General features: G+C 52.8%; 2 protein-coding genes across 9 annotated transcripts in view; one reads left to right on the top strand and one right to left on the bottom strand.

Moving 5' to 3' along the window:
• IDH3A (isocitrate dehydrogenase (NAD(+)) 3 catalytic subunit alpha) overlaps nt 1-20402 on the top strand; it is a 75130-nt gene that overhangs the window by 12039 nt on the left and 42689 nt on the right. The window lies entirely within an intron of this gene.
• CIB2 (calcium and integrin binding family member 2) overlaps nt 1-20402 on the bottom strand; it is a 22672-nt gene extending 2270 nt beyond the window's left edge. Inside the window, exons 1-7 of one of the 8 annotated variants that reach the window (XM_081549674.1) lie at nt 20218-20402; nt 13423-13457; nt 11781-13129; nt 10642-10986; nt 10007-10079; nt 4734-4845; nt 1582-1729 (exon numbers count right to left, since the gene is read on the bottom strand). In XM_081549674.1, coding sequence (XP_081405800.1) covers nt 1582-1729; nt 4734-4802 — 217 coding nt within the window. In that variant the 5' untranslated portion in view covers nt 4803-4845; nt 10007-10079; nt 10642-10986; ... (1 more) ...; nt 13423-13457; nt 20218-20402. The remainder of the gene's footprint in view (nt 1-1581; nt 1730-4733; nt 4846-10006; nt 10080-10641; nt 10987-11780; nt 13130-13422; nt 13458-20217) is intronic. The other 7 variants (XM_081549675.1, XM_081549673.1, XM_081549672.1 and 4 more) reach the window with 7 other exon arrangements.

The raw sequence follows: 20402 nt of genomic DNA, 5'->3' as shown, positions 1-20402 counted from the left end.
AGGACCAACGACTTGAGGTCACATCCCTGCTCAGTGTTGGAGCCCAGAGTCCAAGCTCTTGTCTGGCACCCTCCATGGCGCATCCCCACACTGGCCTATGAAGGGGCCCTGGGGCAGGCACAAGATAGGATACTTCTCTGCCCTCTGGTGGTGCCTTAGCTCTCTGGAGACCATTCCTGTAGGGTTGGCAAGATGGGGAACCCTCTGCCCATTCTATATAAGGAAACTAAGGTCAAGGGAGTGGGTGATCCTTGCTAGAGGTCAGGCCCCAGTTCCCCCACCCCCAGCACCAAACCCCAGGTCCCCAGTTGCCTTTCTCCATTCTACACCCCCATCCAGGGCAGTTGGGGAGCCCTGTTTCTCTCTTCACCTGTCCCCATGCCTGCTTGGCTGTGTGCCCTGCACTGCCCCTCTCTGGCAGACGACAGCCTTTCCCAGGAGCAATGTCCTGGGGTCCAACATTAAGGGGACGATGGGTGGAATCTGAGAGGTTTTTTATTTGAACCTTGTGGGTGTAGCTTGTGGAGAGTAGACAAGGTGGATACCATGCCTCTGCTGTGCAAATACAATGTGGGTGCAGAGATGTATGTAGACGAAAGTTCCCTGAAATAAACAGGACAACTAGAACATGAAAAAACAGCCCAGTGGACCTCATTGCCTTGGGATCTCCTGGCTGACCACAGCTGCAGGGGACAGGAGGTTTGTCCGCGGCTCCTCTTTTCCGGGACGGGTTCCAGCCCCTCCTTGGACCTCCGAGTTCCCCCCTGAGCACTGTCTGAGGGTTTGACACCAGTCCCAGTCCTTCGCCAGGCTCACAGCATGTGAGCCCTGCAGTGTGAAGGTCTCTCCTATGGCTGGAGCGGAAACCAAGGGCTTCGTGGGTGCTTGGCGCCCTCTGGTGGCCAGTGGGACAATGGGTCCTGGACTGGGCTGGGGTGAAATGAGGTCACCCTATCTCTGGCAGCAGTTGCTGGAGTTGGGGTTGGGGGACTGAGGAGCCAGACACTCAGCCCAGCCTCACCACCTGCAGAAGCCTCCTCTCCAGAACCCTGGCCTCTCCCAGTCTAGCTCCTCCAGTTCACACCTCCAGGATGCTGAGAGATCTTTTTAGAACACAGGGCTGCCTGGCCTCACCTGAAGCCCCATAGTGACCCCCAAACTCCTTGGCTGGCTCCTCAAAAGCCCAGTCACAATGACCTCTCCAGACGCACACTGCGCTCATCCCACCACGGTCGCCTCCCCGTCAGCTCCCCAAGCCCTGGGCCGTGTACTTCCCTGAGCTCTTGATAGGCTGCTCCCTCTCCGGGGCATGCCTGCCCGCATTCTCCTGTGAGCAAACTCCAGGCCCTGCTGAGAGGTCGCCACGTGTGAACTCGCCTCACGCTAACTGCCCACTCCCCCTCCTCTGATCTCAGGACCCTCCAGGTAGCTCATGTACAAGCTGTCCCCTCTGGCCACCGCGCTGGACAAGCACTCTTCAAAGGGTTCTTGGTGTGTCCCCAGGGTGGGAACCGGCAATAACCAGCCGGCCTGTGGAATGCCGCCACCACACACAGCTTCACAGCCCCTGCTCCGGGTTACCGTAGATCTTGAAGGCGTAGCTGGCCTTGAGCTCGCGGGGAGCCGACTCACAGAGCACAGAAAACATGTCAACAAAGTCATTGAAGGTGAGGTTCCCCTCACCATCCTCAGAGAAAGCCTCCACGATCCTCTCCTTGAAGGGATTCTCCTGAAGAAAACAACCACAGCAGTCACCATGGGTGCAGGTTCACTGGGAGGACCCTGGAGCCCATCTGTTATGCCTCTGTGACCTAACCCCTCTGGGCCTCAGTTTCCCCATCTGTAAAATGGGAATAATCATCACACCTACTTAATTAGGTTGCGAGAGGGTTAAATGAGTTAAAAATAAGGTGTTGGTATAAGGCCTGGCACATCATGAGAAATGCTGGGCTGGATGAGTTACAAGCTGGAATCAAGATAGGCAGAAGAAACAAAAGCAACCTCAGATATGCAGATGATACGCTAATGACAGAAAGCTAAGAGGAACTAAAGAGCCTCTTGGTGAGGGTGAAGGAGGAGAGCAAAAGACCAAATATTAAAAAAACTAAGATCATGGCATCTGGCCCCAATACTGCATGGCCAATAGAAGGGGGAAAGGTGGAAGTAGTGACTGATTTCCTCTTCTTGGGTTTCACAATCACTGCAGATTGTGACTGCAGCCATGAAATCAGAAGACAGTTGCTTCTTGGCAGGAAAACAATGACAAAGCTAGACAGTGTGTTGAAAAGCAGAGACATTACTCTGCCAACAAAGGTCTGGATAGTCAAGCTATGGTCCTCCCAGTTGTATGGTTGTGAGAGCTGGACCATAATGAAGGCAGAATGCCAAAGAATTGATGCCTTTGAACTGTGGTGCTGGAGAAGACTCCTGAAAGTCCCTTGGAAAGCAAGGAGATAAAAGCAGTCAATCAAGGGAGATCAACCCTGAATATTCACTGAAGGACTGATGCTGAAGCTCCAGTATTTTGGTCATCTGATGCAAACAGATTAGAAAAATCCCTGATGCTGGGAAAGATTGAGGGCAGAAAGAGAAGAGGGTGTCAGAGGATGAGATGGCTGGACAGCATCACTGACGCAATGAACATGAACTTGGGCAAACTCTGGGAGATGGTGAGGGACAGGGAGGCCTGGCGTGCTGCAGTCCACGGCGTTGCAACAAGTCAGACACGACTGGGCAACTGAACAACAGCAACAAGGCCCAGCACCAGTGAGAGGTCTACAAGTGTCACGTTCTGTTATATTGTTCAGATGAGCAGGGGAGCTCAGCAGAGCCCAGTGTGCCCACTGCAGGCATCGCCTGTTCCAGCTGGAGCAGGGATTAGTCCCATTACCCAGGGAGTACATGGAGGCTCCTGCCTTGGCATGCAAGAGAATACAATGTTCCCGAGTCCAAACTCGTACTGCTCACAGCACAAAAGGCCAGTATATCAACAGACGAGTTGCTGGGGCAAGGGCTAGCAACTTTATTCAGAAAAGCCTCAAACTGAGAAGATGGTGGACTTGTGTCCCAGAGAACCATCTTGCCTGAGTTAGAATTCAGGCTCCTTCTACACTAAAGGGGGAGGGAGTAAAGTGAAACATTTCCTGGTTCCCATCAGCCTCCAGAGTGAGTGAAGTGAAGTCGTTCGGTCGTGTCCGACTCTTTGTGACCCTGTGGACTGTAGCCTACCAGGCTCCTCCATCCATGGGATTTTCCAAGCAAGAATACTGGAGTGGGTTGCCATTTCCTTCTCCAGGGGATCTTCCCAACCCAGGGATCAAATCCAGGTCTCCCTCACTGTAGGCAGACGCTTTACCGTCTGAGCCACTAGGGAAGTCTGGTGGGGAGGTGTTAATTTCTTCCTCCCTGCAGTCATTCACAGTTGGGCCTGGTCAGGATGTTACTTGTGAGCTCAACAAAGATATTTTAGCTTAATGTTCACTACCTGGGAGGCAGGGTTCCCAGAGATGGGCCATTATGTATAATTTACGCTTAGAGGCAATACCCCTTTAGTGATTAATTTGGAAGAGAATATAGAGGTTGTTCCCTACTACTACAGCTCTCAGCTCAGACCAAGATCATGGGAGGCAGAAGTGGGGCTCCAGGGGTTGGATAACTGGGCCAGGATCCCAGGCCAGTAGTCACCCAACTCCTGTGAATTTTCCTAGGCCAGCCCATAGGGAGGTGAGAAATTACACCAACGGTTCCTTCCTCTGATCCCAGCTCACTCAGGGCCCATCTCTTCTGGAGTCCTCTACTGCAGCTAGGCCAGCACTGGGCCACTCTGTGCCCAGTGCAGCAGATGGGGCTGAGAGACAACTCCATGGTTCCTCCCAAGAGCCTCCTACCCTCGAATGATCCTCTGAGCCTGGGCTCAAGCCCCTGCTCTAGGCCAGGCTGGCCGCTTGTCCAGGGCTGAGCCTGTGACTTACTATCCCTCAGGACTGAGGTCACAGCCCGGATACAGGCCCCAAGTGGAGGCCATGTGGACCCCAACTGCATACCCTGACCCCAGAGTCACACATATGAGACCTGGAGAGGGGCTATTTGCAAAGACCCACAGCAACGTGCTCTAAAAACCCGAATGCTTTCTTACTGTTGAAGTGTACTTTCTGTGTATTATATTAGTAAGTAAGGAACTTGAGAAATGAAGCTCTTAGGTTAAGTATATAAACGGTTTGATGACCAGCAGCATCAGCCTCACCTGGAAGCTTGTTAGAAAAACAGGTCCTTGGGCCCCATCCCAGACCTACTGAACCTGGACTGGCATTCTGACAAGATCTTGAGGTGATTCCTGTGCATGTTAAAAGTCTGAGAGGGGATGCTATGGATGACTGTGCTGTGAGAGACTACAGCCATGCAAGGAGGAGGTTAGAAAAAAATTACCTTCAAAAGCAGACACACACAAGGTATGCCAAGGACAGCAGCTGGGCCGCCGAAAAAAGGGTGAGCAGGTGAGTGCAGACTAACAGCCCTGCAGACCGGGGAGCAGCACTAGTCACAGCACCCTGATGGAGTCCCACACACGTGACTCATGTATTCAGAGTGCAGATGAGGAAACTGAGGCACGGCAGGGGGGTTCAACTCAGGTCTAGGTGGCTCCACTGTCCCGCCATCCGGAGGGGCACACGCTCCCAGCCCCCAGGCCCCCTGCCCAGCCTCCTCTGGCTCCTCCCGAGCTCTGCCTCATGTACCCGGAGCTCCGGCATCTGGATGATGAGGCTCATGGGCACGTGGACAATGGGGCTCTTCCTGTAGTCCATCGGAACGAGGTTGGGGGCCAGCTCATAGAACCGCGCGTGGAGCCTGCGGGGGAAGCACAGAGAAGGGGCTGGAGGTGACACAGGCCCTGGGGCCCTCAGAGACCCAGTGCTGCCCTGCCTGCACCCTACCTCCCATGCTGGAGACCCACTTTGGCCAGGAGCCTGGGGAGACCATCTCCTCTGCACATGGGGTATGGTATCTGTGAAGAAGGCAAGTTCTGCCCAGACCCCTGTGCTGATACCCAGACTGGGTCCTGGCATTCCTACCCCCACCCTCAAGGGCCTGCAGTCCCATCTTATTTTTCCCTCTTTAGATTCTCATAAGAGTCTATGTGCCAGGCATATCACGTCTTTCATTTTCCAATGACTGTGCAGACAGATGCACTGTGACCGCAGTTGACAGCTCAGCAAACTGAGGCCTGAAGAGCTTAAGAGTGACTGGTCCATCACCACACAACTAGAAAGTCTCAGGGACTACGCCTGGAAATCCAGAAAATCCAAAGCAGAAGCTCTTAAACCGCACCCCCCCTCGCCCCGCCACGCCACTTTTGCTGCTCCCCACTCCTGACCTGCTGAAGACCTGGCCCAGGTTGCTACGGCCCCCAAGTTAGGCCCCGAGGATTGCTGGGTCTCTCCAAGAGCTTCCAGAAACCCTCACAGCCCGGGAAGCCCCTGAGCCTGGGCCACCCACAGCCTCTCTCCAGCTGGGAGCTGTTGGGATGGAGCCCGCTGCTCTGGGCCTGGCCCTCCTCGCTGATGGGTTGGGTCCCCAGCTCCCTCCCATCCTCCCACCTGGCTGAGGAGTCCCTGGAACACAAGCCCCCCTCCATGTTGCATGGACCCTCAGGGTGTCAGACATCCTGACACTGTCTCAGTTGAGGCCCCTTCTCCATCATTCAACCCTCTCCGCCCTGTGTCCTGTTGTCCAGGCCCCTGACATAACCAAGATCAGCCTTCCCTCCTTCCCCCAGGCAGGCACAAATGAGGCTCAGATGAAACTGTGTCCAGGAAGTGCTGCCAGACAGGGGGACAAGTGTTAGGGGCATTGACTGGGGGGCCGTGGTAGGTAACCTGCCCAAGGTAAGGCCTGGGTTGCAGGGCCCGTAACTCCTGGGGCCCATTTGCCCTGTTACCCCCAAAGCCAAAGCGACCCTGGTCTTCTTCTAAGTGGCCTGACCCAGTGACACACTCCTAGGCCCATCCTTAGCAGGCTCTTCAGCATAGCCACCCAGTCCCCCATCAGGTTCCACCCAACTCTTGTTGCCCGGCTGCCCAGCCCTCTCCATCAGGGCAGGTAGCTGCTGGCCCAGCTCACACACACGATGTCAGCCACTGTTTAGCAAGTGCTCACTTGGTGCCCAGCTCTGGGTTAATCCTGCGTGCACTGCTCCACAGTAAGTCCCCAACACACGAACCTTCCGGCTGCGAACTTTTAAAGACACGAACGTGTGTTCCCATGTCCAATCACCTTAGTTCACGCGACTGCCGTATATTGCCACATGCGTGCATCCCCTACAAGTGGTTGTGTGTTTGTGTGCTTTACTGTACAGCACTGTATAGAGTACACTAGTACAGAATCTATGTCAAGCCAGGTCTGCAAGAGGATAGACCTCACTGAACTCCTTGCTGTGCGACCACATTCATTCCGATACTAACGAAGGCCTGATAGAACGGAGGCCCAAAGAAAGGATGAAGAGAGACAAAAGGAAGAAACTGAAGAACCGGAGAGATGCACGACACAGGAACTGGCAAGGGGATTTTCTTTATTTGTGAAGGCACTGTTGGTTGCTGAGGCACAGGACCCGATGTAGAACAGTACAGCAAGGTTGCGGCAGCTGTTCAGAATGCAAGCCAGTGCTACTGGGTCATGAGAAAAAAAGGACTACTACCCAGACATCACTCGATTGTTTTTCAAGAGGGTAGATAGAACTGAATCAGCTAGGAACCAGCATCTGTGCCATCATCGTTAGGCATGAGTGAAGTTGCAGTTTGCCCTCCTTCTCCTATTGTTGACGACCCTTCAGCTCTGCCATCTCCTACCTCCTCTCCCTCCTCCAGTCAGTGACTCTTCTTACCTGTTCGCTCGATGCCAGCCCCTGTATGCCAGCTATTGTACCATGCTACTGTACTTTTCAAGGTGCTGTACTGTAAGATTAAAAATGTCTTATTTTCTGTATGTATTATTTGTGTGAAAAGTATTATAAAGTTATTACAGTCCAGTACTACATAGCCAATTGTTGGCTGGGTACCTTCTTTGCTCTCACTTTTGGCATCGAGGAAAAATCGACCCTATTTTATACTGTCCCCAAACATGGAACCAGGGCTCTGTGTCACCATTTATGTGTCTGGTATCATAAGCTTTTGAGAGGACCATCACATTTCCCATTTGACCCAGGTGTTTAGGATGTGATGTTGGGGTATTTCTAGGGGTTGGCTTACACCTCCAGAATTACGTGGGGTGGCTGCAGTAGGAGTGTGAAGTCAGACTGAGGCTGGAGCCCTGCCTACTCCTCTCATTAGCTGCATGGCCTTGGGCAAGCGGGTTAACCCCTGGAGAACAGACTTCCAAATCACTAAAATGGGGATTGTGCTATCCTTCTTACACCTGTGAGAATTAAAAAGGATGGCGTCAGTAAAACCACCTTGTCTCAACAGATAGCTATTAGCACACTGCCTGCCATGTCAGGGGCTACCTGGAAAGGGGGGATTTGGGAGAAGATCTCTGGGTACTGGTGGAGTTGAGGAGGTGTCTTCCAAGGTGCGAAGGCCAGCTTCTGCCCTGGGACATGGATCTGTTCTGATTCCATGACTAAAGTGATACTGGATTTTTTTTTTTTTTTAAGAAAACTCAAGGAGAATTTGTAAAGATGAATCATTGTGGGAGAAACTCCAAAACTGTCACAGAACTGCATTCCTGTCACCTGTCCTCCCAATAAAGGGCACTACTGAATTGAAGATGTACATATCAGTTCCCACGTAAGTCCCAGGAGTAGAAACAATAACCGATGCTTGATATCTATGCTACTTGAACTGGTCCAGAGCATGAGTCAAAAAAGCAAAGGCCTCCCAGTTTGTTTTAGGAAGTTAATAACGCGGTACGACCCTTACACATACAGACACAACAGTCTTATAAAATAACATCAGTAAATCCGGTCCAACAGCATTTGAAAGAATAATACATTGGGACCAAGCAGGATCTATTCCAGGAATGCCAGGAAGGATCAATGTTTGGAAATCTGTGTGACTACAAATTGTATTAATAGGCAGCAAACAAATATTTCAATCAACTTGATGGCTGCATTTTTGATGAGATGACTGTATGGACACAGAAAAATATCTGAAGAGCATATACCACATGTTTACACTGATGCGCCCTGTGAGGCAGGAGCAGAGTGATAAGAGGGAGGCCAACTTTCACTTACCACTTTGCCTACTTGGTATTTATTAATAAAAAGTATTTTTAAGGTACATATTAATTTGCATCAATAAAAACATTAAAATCCTTGGGACTTCCCTGCTAGTCCAGTAGGTAGGACACAGTGCTTTTACTGCCAAGGACCCAGGTTCAATCCCTGGTCAGGGAACCAAGATCCTGCAAGCCACGTGGCATAACCAAAATAAAAACTTTAAAAATCCTTAGTCAAACATAAACAAAAGGATACTCTCTATCTCAAATCAGCACCCAACATTATACTTAAATGACAAAGTCCTATAAACATTCCCATATAAGTGGGGTTCCTAACCATCACCATTGGGGCCTCTCTGGTGGCTCAGCAGTAAAGAATCTACCTGCAATGCAGGAGACACAGGTTCAATCCTTGGGTCAGAAAGACTTCCTGGAGAAGGAAATGGCAACCCACTCCAGTATTCTTGCCTGAGAAATCTGACAGAGGAGCCTGGCGGGCTATAGTCCATGGGGTCGTGAAAGAGTCAGATGTGACTTAGCAACTCAACAACAACAACACCATCACCATTATATAACATTTCCCCCATGCATGCCAGTCAATGTAATTAGTCAGGAAAATAAAATAGTGTGCTTAAACTTTAGAGAGGAGGAGGCACATTATTATTTGCTGGAAAACCAAGTTTAAAAACTATTTGAATGAGAAACAGCTCAATAGCGCTTCTATGCGATAGTTTTTCTATCAGTATTCACCTATTCAAAAATACTATATAAAAAAAGATCTGATTCACAATACAACCCCCCAAAAAACTCAAAACAACTACACATAAAATAATATGAAACGTGTACAAAGAAAACCATGGAACTTTACCAAAGGATGTAAAATAGTTAGGGAGTTAGATAACTTTCCTGATTGGATAAAGGCTTATTACTATAAGGATGGCACTCTTCTCTTCATTTTCCTATAAAATGAATACAGTCTTAATTGAAATCTGCAAAATATTTGAGAACTTGTCAGCATGATTCAAAAGTTTGTTCAGAAGAATAAACGTGAGAGAGTTGTGGGGAGACCATGAAAAAAGAGTAATTGGGCAGATGTTTGCCCCACTGGATGTGAAAACTGTTTAAAGCTACAATAAATAAAACCATATGGAATAGACACTGGTGTAGAAGAAGCAACACAAATACAGTATAAATGAGATTAGTCCATGACAAACAGCATTTGAAATTAGTGAGGAGAAGATGAATTCTTCTGGAAGTCACAGATGGGTTGGTGGTCCACACTCATGACTAGCTTTCATGTAAAACAATGGTTTAAAATTCAGTTGATAACACTTACAAATTAAACTTACATGACAAATCTTGATTCCCTGATCACACTGAGGCTTGATTTCCCCAAGGTCACAACCATTTGGGGCTTAGGAAGAGCTTTTCTGCAGATCCTGGTCCTAAAACATTCCCAGCAGGGTACACAGGTTCATTTCATTGCAGTGCATGTTGGCCCAGGCAGGCAGCAAAGTTTGAGACCCTTGGGATATTCAATAAATGATTCGGGGACAGAAGACAAGAAAGACTTAACAGCCAGTGTGACTGAGGAAGCAGGGAAATGGGGACTCAGGCATGGCTGCTAGAGAGCGATTAGAAATAAAAATCAAAAGCCTGAAAAATGTCCACATCTTTTGATCCAGAAATCTGTTAGAAATGGACCCTAAGAAAATAATCCAAGCAGTGTGGGTTATATGTCAAGGTGTCCCAAGAATGTGCCCTAAAGTGCTAATCAGAACAGTGAAACTTCGCAAACCTGTATGTCCAACTAAATGAACTGAAGAGGTGGTGAGATCATTTTTTAAATCTTATCTATCTTCACAAATCGCCTAAAAGGAAAAGAAATTTAAAGCATATTACAGAACAACCTGATCAAAATTTCCAATAAACATACACACAAAGGGAAATTACTTGCACAGTATGAACCTAAAGGTCAAATATATCAAAATGGTAATAGCTGTTATTCCTGGGTGGCAGGATTGCAGATAATCTTTTGTTCTCTCTTGACTGGCTTTATTTTCTAATTTTCTACCGTCATCACATAGCACAGGTGAAATAAAAATTAAAAGTAATTAAAATAAATCACGCAGAGTTTTTAAATGGTTGAGAAAATAAAACAGAAGATAAAGTAACCCACAGGCAAGCACCCCAGGTGCCAGCTGGGTCTCTGTGCTCAGGAGCACAGGCTACCTGGAGGCTGGGGGAATCACCTGTGGCGAAGAAGGTGGCTGAAGATGGGGCTGCCCACTCAGGCTCAGCATCGGGGTGGAAGAGCTGTGCCCTGGGGAGCAACTGGATCCACCCCGGGGTGGGGGGGTTGTGTATGTGAGTAGGGAGGAGTGGGGGAGGGGAGAATTCCCTGATGGGTATCTGTGACTCGGTATCACTGACCTGAGGCTGCCAGAGAGCTTGGTCCCAAGCTGCAAAGAAGAACCAGCTGCTCACGTTTCCTCCTCGCCATCTGGTCACTACTCAGGGTGCAGCTCACCCAGAAACCCATCCAGGTGGGGGTGGGGATACAGTGCTGGAAGGCCCCTGGGAGGAGGGCCCAGGGCCTGGGGCCTGGCTCTGCTGTTGGCCTGGCTTGGTGTTGCTGGCCAGGGCCTCGCTCCGTGCCCTCTCTGGGCTCGAGCCCTCGGTCATCCTGCCTGGACCTGAGATGTGAACAGTGTAGAGACGGCGTGCCTGGCAGGGGTGGTCAGTCACACCGGCTCTTGCCAGGGCTCAGAGAGAAGGCTGGAGAAAAGCCAGGGGACTGAAACTGGAATTGAGCCATTGTGGCCACGCCTGGACAAATAATCCCACACGCTGCCCGGCCTCACCGCCCTTCCTGAGGGCAGACGGGTGGGCGACAAAACTCCAAACAGCCTGTGTTATGCTGAACGACGCTGTCACCCCTGCCCTCCCAGCCACTGGGGCCCATGGAAAAACAGCGCTGGGGGCACTCTCATCCCCATACTGCAGAGGTGGCAACTGAGACATGGCAGGTGCCACAGAGTGGGGACCAGATCACAGGGTTCCTGCTCCCAGGGCTTCACCCCTCCTCCATCCCACTCGACCAAACTTTGCAGAAAAAGCACCAGGTCTGGCCCCCCATGAGTGCTAACACAGAGGTGAGGCCAGAAGGAACCAGAGACAGAGCAGGCAGCGGGGGACTCAGCGAGGGTGTCCAGCTGCCAGAAAGGGTCCTTTCCCCGCTTTGTGGATCCCAGGCCTGGGTTGAATTACAGAGGCTGGTACAGAAGTATGCAAAGCTGGGTGGGCCAGGGCTGTGGGGAGCCAGGAGACCCCCTACCCTGCTCAGACCACCTACCTGCCTAGGACTGATCATCTGCCAAGAGATCAGGGTCCCCCCACAAAAGCCTATCAGGTTGAATCCAATTCCTGGCCTGGCCTGTGAACCACCCTCTTCCCCCAGGCAACCCTGCTACTTTCAGTGAGACCACTATGGATGGGGAAGGTAGAAGCAGGTCTGTGCCCTTGACCCTACTGCTCCTAGCCTGGAATGTTCTCCCCTTGGCCAACCCTACCTATCCTTCATCCACACATTCTTCAAGTGCTTCCTGGTGCCGTGCCCAATGCCAGGCGTGAGGAGCCTGTATCCTGAATGACTGCAAGTCCGGTGGGGGGGTGGTACTGGGACCGGAGCCATGAGCCCACAGAGCCCCCTAAGAGGCTTGCAAAAGCATTTGGGCGAAGGTAGCTGGGAGCTCACAGAGCAGATGACTCTGGAGTGGGTCTTGAAGGGTGTGTAGGAACACAGTGGGGCAGCCTGTGCAAAGGCCTAGGGACAAGCTTTTGTTGCCCAAACAAAAACAGTGGTGGGCCTCACAGGACAAGCAACCTGGGCCTGGCATATACAGAGGTGGGGGGTGAGGATGGTGGGAGCTCCCTGCAACAGAGGATTAATGTGGTGAGGCTTAAATGAGGATCTGTGCCAAGAACTCTCAAAGGTAAGAGGTGCCACTGGAAGGGCTGGGGTGACTGCTGTGTTGTGACAGTTCTGAGGACCATCTGTCCAGATGGGAACCCCAACCCACGCATCACTCAAGCTAAAGACCAAATTCCGTTTATCAAAAAACACACCCTAGCATTCCTCCTCTCAGCCATGCTATGAGGGGAAGCATCATTACCCCCATTTTATAGAAGAATCAGAGGGTCAGCAAGGCTCCAAGCTTGTCTGAGGCCAGAGCTGGGAAGTGGAGCCCAGGTCTGCTGATGCCAAGGCCTGCGGGCTTTGCCCCTGACCCTGTCTCTCCGAGGTGGTAGGAGTGGGTGTCCCCACCTACCCAGGGGACAAGCTGGAAAAGCAGCCTGGGCAAAGGAAGGAACGAGGGACATTGTCTGAGCAGAGTGGTCATGGCAATGACAGACCACATCTCCCCCGGGTAGTATAACAGGATCGAGCCCCAGCCTGCCCATTGACCTCCAGGGAAAGTGGTCCTGAGACCATGCTGGCTTTTAGTGCCACCTAACATCCCAGGCGGGGTGGCCTGGTAAGGCCTGTGGGACCAGGTTTCCTAGCATTCTATGAGTCCTGCCCTCCATCTGGTCCTGGAGCTCTGAGGCTGCCAACAACCTTCATCTCTCCTGTCTAGGCCCACCCCACCCCCAAAGAAAGGGACTGTCCTGGAAAGAGACTCTCAGTGGACATTTCAAGGGCAGTGAGGGCATCCTGCCATGCCCCTGACTTCTGGACTCCCAGGAATGGCAGGACATCAGAGCCTGAGTGCGGGGACTCTTAGGAATCCCTGTCTAATGACAGGGACCTCCTAGTCGGATAGGTCTCAGGGGGCAGTGAAATAGCGAGGAGCCTGGAGTCAGAGGCCAGGTCTTCAGTCCCTGGCTGGACAACTTTGGCCAAGCTGCTCAGCCCCATCTGTAAAGTCAGGATAAAAGGATTCTCCTGTTACAAAAGCACAGTGAGGATTAAATGAAAATGTTCCTGAAACCGCCCACCATGGAGCCTGGCACGCAATCGGTAAATGTTCCATTCCTGGCAGAAGGATGTGGGCCAGTTCCTGAGTTCACACAGCAGCCCACACTAGGCTGCTGATGGAGGCGGAAAAGCTCGTCCCCAGCTTGGGCGGACCCTGCACACACCCCCGCCCCCGGGTAGCTGGCCCCACCCCTTCCCCTGCCCCCAGAGGGGTGAACAAGAGCCACACTTACTTGAGGATGTCCTTCTTATTGAAGAAGGTGCAGTCCTGTGGAAGGAAAACACACATACAGTCGGCTGTATGGGCCCCGGGCTCCTTCCTTCCTCGCTCAGAGCTGCACAGGCACAGCCACCAGCCCTGCACTGTGGGCAGCAGGGCCACTACCAGCCCTGCTGCCCCTGCCCATTGAGGGGAGCAGTCTAGTGGGGCAAGAAACTGCCTCCTGAAGCTTCTGACCTGAGCCGGGGAGCCGAGTGTCCAGCGTTGCGGGGCTGGGAGGCACACACGAGGGGAGGGCATTTGGGGGGCTGATGGAGAGTTCCGCGGTGGATGCCATTGATTTGAGGGGCCAGGGGATACCCTCTGGGAGAGGGAAGTGCTGGGAGATGCCCAGGAGACAAAACAGGAGTGAGGACCGACAGGGCATCACACTGCCCAGCTGCAGGGGCAACATCCACGCAGCAGCCCCTGAGGATGGTGCTTCGAGAAGCAGCGGGTGGTGTGTGTCCTGAGTGGCTGCGGGCAGGAGCCCCCTGCTCAGAGGCTGAGAGTTCCAGGCACACAGACTGGAGAAGCTCCAGCATCTAACTGCATCTGTAGCTACAGGAACAGATGAGGCTAGAGAAGGCAGTGGAGAGGCTGGCGTGTGGGGGAGGAGGATGGTGGGCAGGGAGGAGCTGGCAGCATCTGGACAGAGGCTGGGGTGGAGGCTTCCCCAGGTAGGCATGGGGTCCTCCAGGTAAGCATGACTCAGGGCGGGGGCAGGACTCGGTCCAGTGGTCACCCAGATTTTAAACTCTTCTTGGGGGTCCTGCCTTTGTCTGGATAACCTGACCCTCACAGTCACACCTCTGTCCACAGTTCAGCCTGCCTGGTGATGGCAGCTACTATGCCAGGTCTGGTGGAAAGTATGGAGGGGAAAAGGACCTAGCACTTCACAAAACATCCAACCATGAAGGGCTTTTGTGCTTATCCCCTGCTGTCTGGCTCCTCTGCCTTGGCCTGTTTTTGGAGCGTAAGGGAGCCCAGAGCCGGTGGGGCCTCCTGGGTAAGCTGACCACAGCTGGGTCTGACGAGGGGCTAATGGCCACAGCCCTGGCGTGCAGACAGCCGGGCTTGCATTGGGTGAGACCTGGAGCAACTATACAGCACGTTGAGGAGGACCCAAGGAAGCAGGCCCACGGGAGGCACATCTAGGGTTTCCAGTGGGCGCCTGAAGGAGAGCCAAAAAGGGAGGGTTGGTGGGAATTTCCAGGCCCCACTAGTCTGTCCTGAGCTACTTGCTGCTCTGCAGGAGTTAAACTAAGGACCCTCATGCTGCCTGGCCCTTCTGAGAAACACAGGAGGTTCTGCTGGGGAGGTAAGGCTTTGCTTTCAGCGATAGCTCCTCTATAGGGTCTAGAAGAGGCTCAGTCTGGGGAAGCAGTGCCCCCTCTGCACCCTACGTGGGCAGAGAATTCCCTGCCCCACAGGCCTAAGACTCAGATAGGATGAAAACCACATGGGCTGATTTTTCAGGAGACTCCAGAAACCTGAAGCAGGCAGCAAAGGCCACCCAGCCGGGTCTTCCAAGTACAGACTTCTCTCAGCCCCACGGCTGCTTCTACAGCCTGAAGCTGCCCAGCGAGAAGGGTCAGGGTGCTTCCCAGTCAGCATGGTGGGGATGTCAGGGATGAATGTGGAAGAGATCCGGGCTTCTGCTTTCCCTTCCCCTCTCTTTTCTCCTCTGTCCTATCCCCTGGGTAGGAAAGGAAGTATCTGGGTCTTGATGTGTGAGTTTTATTGGCAACAGATGGGAAAGCTTCTCACATGACCCTAGTCCTTTATTGCAACTACTTCCATCTGTCCACATCAATGGTCCTCAAGATGTGGTTCCTGGACCAGCAACATCACCATCACCTGCGGACTTAGTGGAAATTTAGATTCTTGGGTTTCTCTCCAGACCTACAATCAGCAACTTTGGGAGGGTGGGGCCCAGAAATCTGCATTTGGAAAAGTTTCTTCTCATGATGCTGATGCTTGCTAAAGTGTGAGGGCCTCTGCTCTAGAGCAGAATTACTTGGGGACTGCTTAACTCCCTGCGTCCTCTCCCATCACCACCAACAGACCTCAGATCAATTATGCCAGAGTCCCTGAGGGTGGATCTGGGCACCAGCAGTTTTCAAAGTCATCAGGTGACTGCAATGTGCAGCTGAGAACCACACCACACCCAGTCCGTGATTATCACGGGCTGGTCAGTAGGGGCTCTGAATATCCAATTTTGTTTAGTTCTCATCACTAGCCTACGTAGGCTGGGGAGCGAGGCGTTACCTCCCCAGTTTGTAGATGGGAAAACTGAGGTTCAGCAAAGTTGAAGAGCTTGCCCTAAGTCGCACACACAGACAATAGGGCTGGGCTGGAACTCAGGCATATGTGCTTCTTGACCACTGCCCGCTGACAGGAAACAGAGCCGCAGTCCACCCAGGGCAGTCTTACACCCACCACTCCATCTCTTGTTTCCGCTGTGTATTCCCATATGATACACAGTGCGTGCACAATACAGACTGGGGGGATGAATGACCAGACTTTTCCACATAAACCTTCCTTCCACAGCAGTTACATTAGCAATTCGCTGGCTGGGGAATATCTCACTGAAGGCATCAGCCCTGCTTCACCTAACCTTTCTCCTCTTGCTGAACATTTAGACACGGCCATTTCTAGGTTTTTAACATTAACCAATAAAGCTGCCATGAACCTGCTCACTGAGTGATGTTTTGCTTTTTCGTCTGTTGACTTACTTCCCTGGAACTCATCCCAGGGAGGCAGCTCATGGAGGAGGAACACGGCAGGTGCTTTAAAAGCTTCTCAGGGCTCTGAGCAGTCTGGCAGCAGAAAAGGGTTAGTAGTCAGATTCAACTTCTCATCTTGCTTTGGATCCTTAGGCAAATCAGTCTCCTTTTGGAACCTCAGTGTCTGCATCTGTAAAATGGGATATTGCCTCTCTGAAAGGGGCAGTGAGAGAAGCAAATAAGCTAAGGTGCAGGATACAGGCCACAGTTTATGGGGCTTCCCTCCCCACTTTGGACACTCCATCCAGCGTCCCATGTCTCAAAGGCATCCTTTCAGAGCCCACAGCTCTATGTCTGCTCTCATCCTGAAGACAAAACAAAAACCCTGCCCACCTCCATCTGCTCAGCTACCCAGGGAGTTAGAGCCACAGGTCTGCAGGAACTCTTCCTTATACTCCACTGAGAACAAATGTCACTGCTTAGCCCCTGCCAGTTCACAGGGATAGGTCTTCAGGGAAGAGTTCCAGCTCAGGTTAGGGTCACAAAGGGTAGGAGTGAGGGATGGAGGGGGCCTAATTCAGGCGAGGTGGGCCCTCAGGACTCTGGCAGCAGAAGACAGGGCAGGCCGGACTTTTATAGTAGAAGTGCAAATGTTATGGCCGTTAAGGCTGGAGTTCCTCCTCCAAGCCTATATTCATGCTGCTCTCCCATCTGGAGTGCCTTCTCCACCTTGTCCAGCTTCCCCAAATCCTTTCCATGTTCCTACGCTGAACTCAGGAGTACTTTGCCCAGGTAGTCTCCCTGCTGGTCTGCCTGTGCCAGTGGTCCCGAGCCAAGCCACAGCCAGTCCCAGCTGGAGTGGGCTCTCCATAGGGCTCTGCCAACGCAAGCCTGGGGACCGCCCAGCTGACCACCACACAGCTTAGCTGATCCCCACAAGAACCCTTGACACGAGCACAGCAGAGCTAGTATCGTTCCCATTTGAGAGCTGCAGACACCGAGACCCAGAAGAGGATTGTGGCTTACTAAAGTGTACAGAACTATAGCCCCTCCATGACTTCAAGCCAGGACTTCAGAATCCCTGGAGTTCCTTCCCTTCCTTAGAGCTATGCTTTAACAAGTATTCATCCAACCATCCATTCATTCAATGTTCTCCACTGCCTTTTCTGAACCTGAGTGGGGGACACACAGGAAATGGGATGGAGAGTAAACACCGATGACGGTATAAACCATTCTGTGGCCATAAGAAGGATTGGGGGGAAGGCATCAGGGAGCCTGTCTCAAAAGGGTGAGGCCTGGCATGGACAGAAAGATGGGTCAGACTGGACTGATGAGGAAGTGAGGGGAGGGCACCAGGAGAACAAGGCCAGAGGTGAGGCCTTGCTTGGCTAGAAGCCCTTCGGTGTGCCTGGAACTTGGGGTGCCAGGGGAGGGGTGAAGAATGAGTCTGGAGGCTGGCTGACCCCAGACTAGGTCGGGGTGAGCTCTGCTCTGCACTCTGCTTAGGCTGTTATCCCAAGACACTGCGGAATTCCAGGGGAAGAGAGGGTCACACCCATGTTTTAGAAAGATCCAGCACACCCTTGACCCTGCACTTCTGCTCCAGGCATGCACAACCGAGAGATGGACAGCTCCCTAGCACCTCCTACAGCAGTAGAGGGTTGGATAATATGCTTACAGTGCAACTCTGGGCCCAGGAATTCTTTTTTAAAGAAAAATTTGCTTTACAATGGGGATGCATGCTGTGTCTGCTAAAAGAAAATGAGAAGGAGGGAAAGGAATGGAGTAAAAAACTGAGGGATTGTGGTAGCAGCTTGTGGATGGAAATTACATCTTCAGTTCACCTGAGACTGAGAGGCCTGGCCCCTTTCCGGCTATGGAGATGGAGGAGGGGATCCCCAGGTGAGCCCCCAAAGAGGCTGAGTCACAGGACTTGTTCCTGACTGAAAACATGGGCCACAGCAGAGCAAAGTGGCAGACCAGCTGGAGGAGCAGTGGAGGGTCCCGGGGAAGGCAGTGGGCCCTTGGCAGTTTGAGGGGTTGGGGGCGGGGGTCGATCTGGAAGGTGGAGAGGTGGTCTGAGGAGACACCTGAACTTTGGGGATCAGGACTGGGGAAGGGGGCAGGAAACGCTGGCGATCAGTTGGGGGAGGGGTGGCTGTCACTCGGGGTCACCCCCAGCCGGCCCTGGCTGGCCCTGGCCGGCTGGAAAGTCTCAGAGAGGGAGACGCGGGGCTCTCCGGTTTCACAGCTCTCACTTTTCCCAACGTGCTCAGCCTCTGGCAAAGGATCAGAACCCAGCACTGGGCCTGACTCCGAAGGGTAACTCAACGCCAGGCTGGACTGAGTGGGAACCCAGGCTCCCCACCCCCACAAGGGGACTCTTCTGAGCGTGGCCTACCTGCTTGCTTGTGCCCACCTGCAGGTCTTTACCCAAGCAGTTCCCTCCGCCTGCAAGGCCTCTTCCAGGACCCTGATGAGCAAAATCCTATCTATCTTTCAAGGGTCTGTGCAAGTGCTGTCTTATTTCCAGACCTACCATTCAAAGCAAAGCCCCCCTTCCCTCCAGGTCTTCCACTGCCCCCTAGAGCCCTCCCCTAGAGCACACTCACCGCCTGCCTCTCTCTGGAGGTGAGGGTCTGTTTCTGCAGACAGCGAGGGCCTTCAGGACAAAGAGTACACATAGCCCCCAGCCCCAACAAAAGGAGTGAGCCTTGGATTCACAAGTCAAATTCTTGTGTGAACTTTCACTGCACAGGGTACTGAATGGCTCCTCAGCCTTTGTTTACTCTCCTGTAAAATAGGGCTAATAATCCTGCTCTCGGTGATGATCAAATGACTTGATGCATAGAGAGCATCCATTACAGCACTGGGTACACAGAAGGCACTCCACTGATGTGGCGCCCCCCTACTCCTTCTCAAGGCCTCACGTGGAGCTGAGAAAGCACTGCTATTGACAACCAGCACTTTCAGGAGGAAAAGGGGTGCCCACATCAGAGGACCCACACTTCAAGCTTGATTCTGAAATGCTCACGAAGGCAAGGGGCAGCCATGGAGACCCTGCTGGTGTTCATCTCCCCCAGTCATGCTCCACACAGGCCACAATACTGTCTAGGCCCCTCTGCCTGGCAGAGTCTGGAAAGAAGCATCAGCGCTGGGCCTGGGAGGATAAGCGAGATCATTTGAAGACTGAGGAGCAGTACCCCAGAGAATGGGCAAAAAGAGGGAGGAAAGAGCCCGGTGTGTCAAGGGAAAGATAGTTCTGCGGTGGCTGCAGTGCACAGGGCAGGAAAGGAGCCTTGGCAGGCTGGGCAAGGCTCTGGGCAAGTCAGGAGTTCAGGCTCCATCCTGCAACCACAGTAAAGCTTGCACATGGGTGGGAGGGCACTGGTTCTGATCTGGACAGCTCCCTAACTCTGGAAGCAGAGGGACCTAGGAGGGTCTAAAGAGGTGGTTGCTGGGGCCTAAGGGAGCTCGGAGAGGTGACCATATAAGACTGGTACCTGGCTTGCCTTCTTGCACCAATTTCTTCCATGCTGGGGCCAGAGGGAAAGACCCCAATGGGTAACAAGACATCTCCAACTCAGAATCGCATTTGGGGACTGACGCGCTTCACTTCCAACCCAGCTCATTTCTGCTGTACAGGCTCACTCTCCTCGGCGGCTTCCCGGGTTTTGTGGGGTGGGAGAGTCCTCCCTCCAGCCCACGTTTAAGGACTCCATCTCAGCGCCAATGTGGGCTCTGGGATGAGTGGTCGGGAAGGGGTTTGGGTCCAGGCTGGGGCCAAGAGCAAGAAGTCTGAACGAGAGAGGAAAGGGGAGTAGAAACAGACATGCCAGGGAGAATCTTCTAACTGGAAAGCTCTCTCATCCTCGGGTGGGGAAACTGAGGCTTGGAGAAGTCACCAGCCCAAGGTCACGCGTCGAGCTGAAGGTTTGAACCTGGTGAACCGGCTTTCGGGAGGCCTCGGCAAGCGACGGGAAAAAGAAGGGAGGGAGACGAAGGGCGCCGCTTCGGGATCCGGGGGCGGCCGGACTCACCTGGTAGTTGTCCAGCTGCTCTTCCGTGAAGATGGTCTGCTTGTTCCCCATGGTGGCCGCGGCGCCGTCGCTCGCCCGCCCGGGCGCCGCCTCCCATCCGCGGCCGCCGGAGCCCCGCGCCCGCGGCCCTCGCCAGCCCCGCGGCGGGCAGCTTCCGACGGCCGCCGGACCCGCCGCCCCGCCCC

The sequence above is a fragment of the Giraffa tippelskirchi genome, chromosome 12, assembly GCF_054371585.1.
Source record: "Giraffa tippelskirchi isolate mGirTip1 chromosome 12, T2T-mGirTip1v1.2.pri, whole genome shotgun sequence".
Classification (NCBI taxonomy): Eukaryota; Metazoa; Chordata; class Mammalia; order Artiodactyla; family Giraffidae; genus Giraffa; species Giraffa tippelskirchi.
This window is presented reverse-complemented; position numbering and strand designations above follow the sequence as displayed.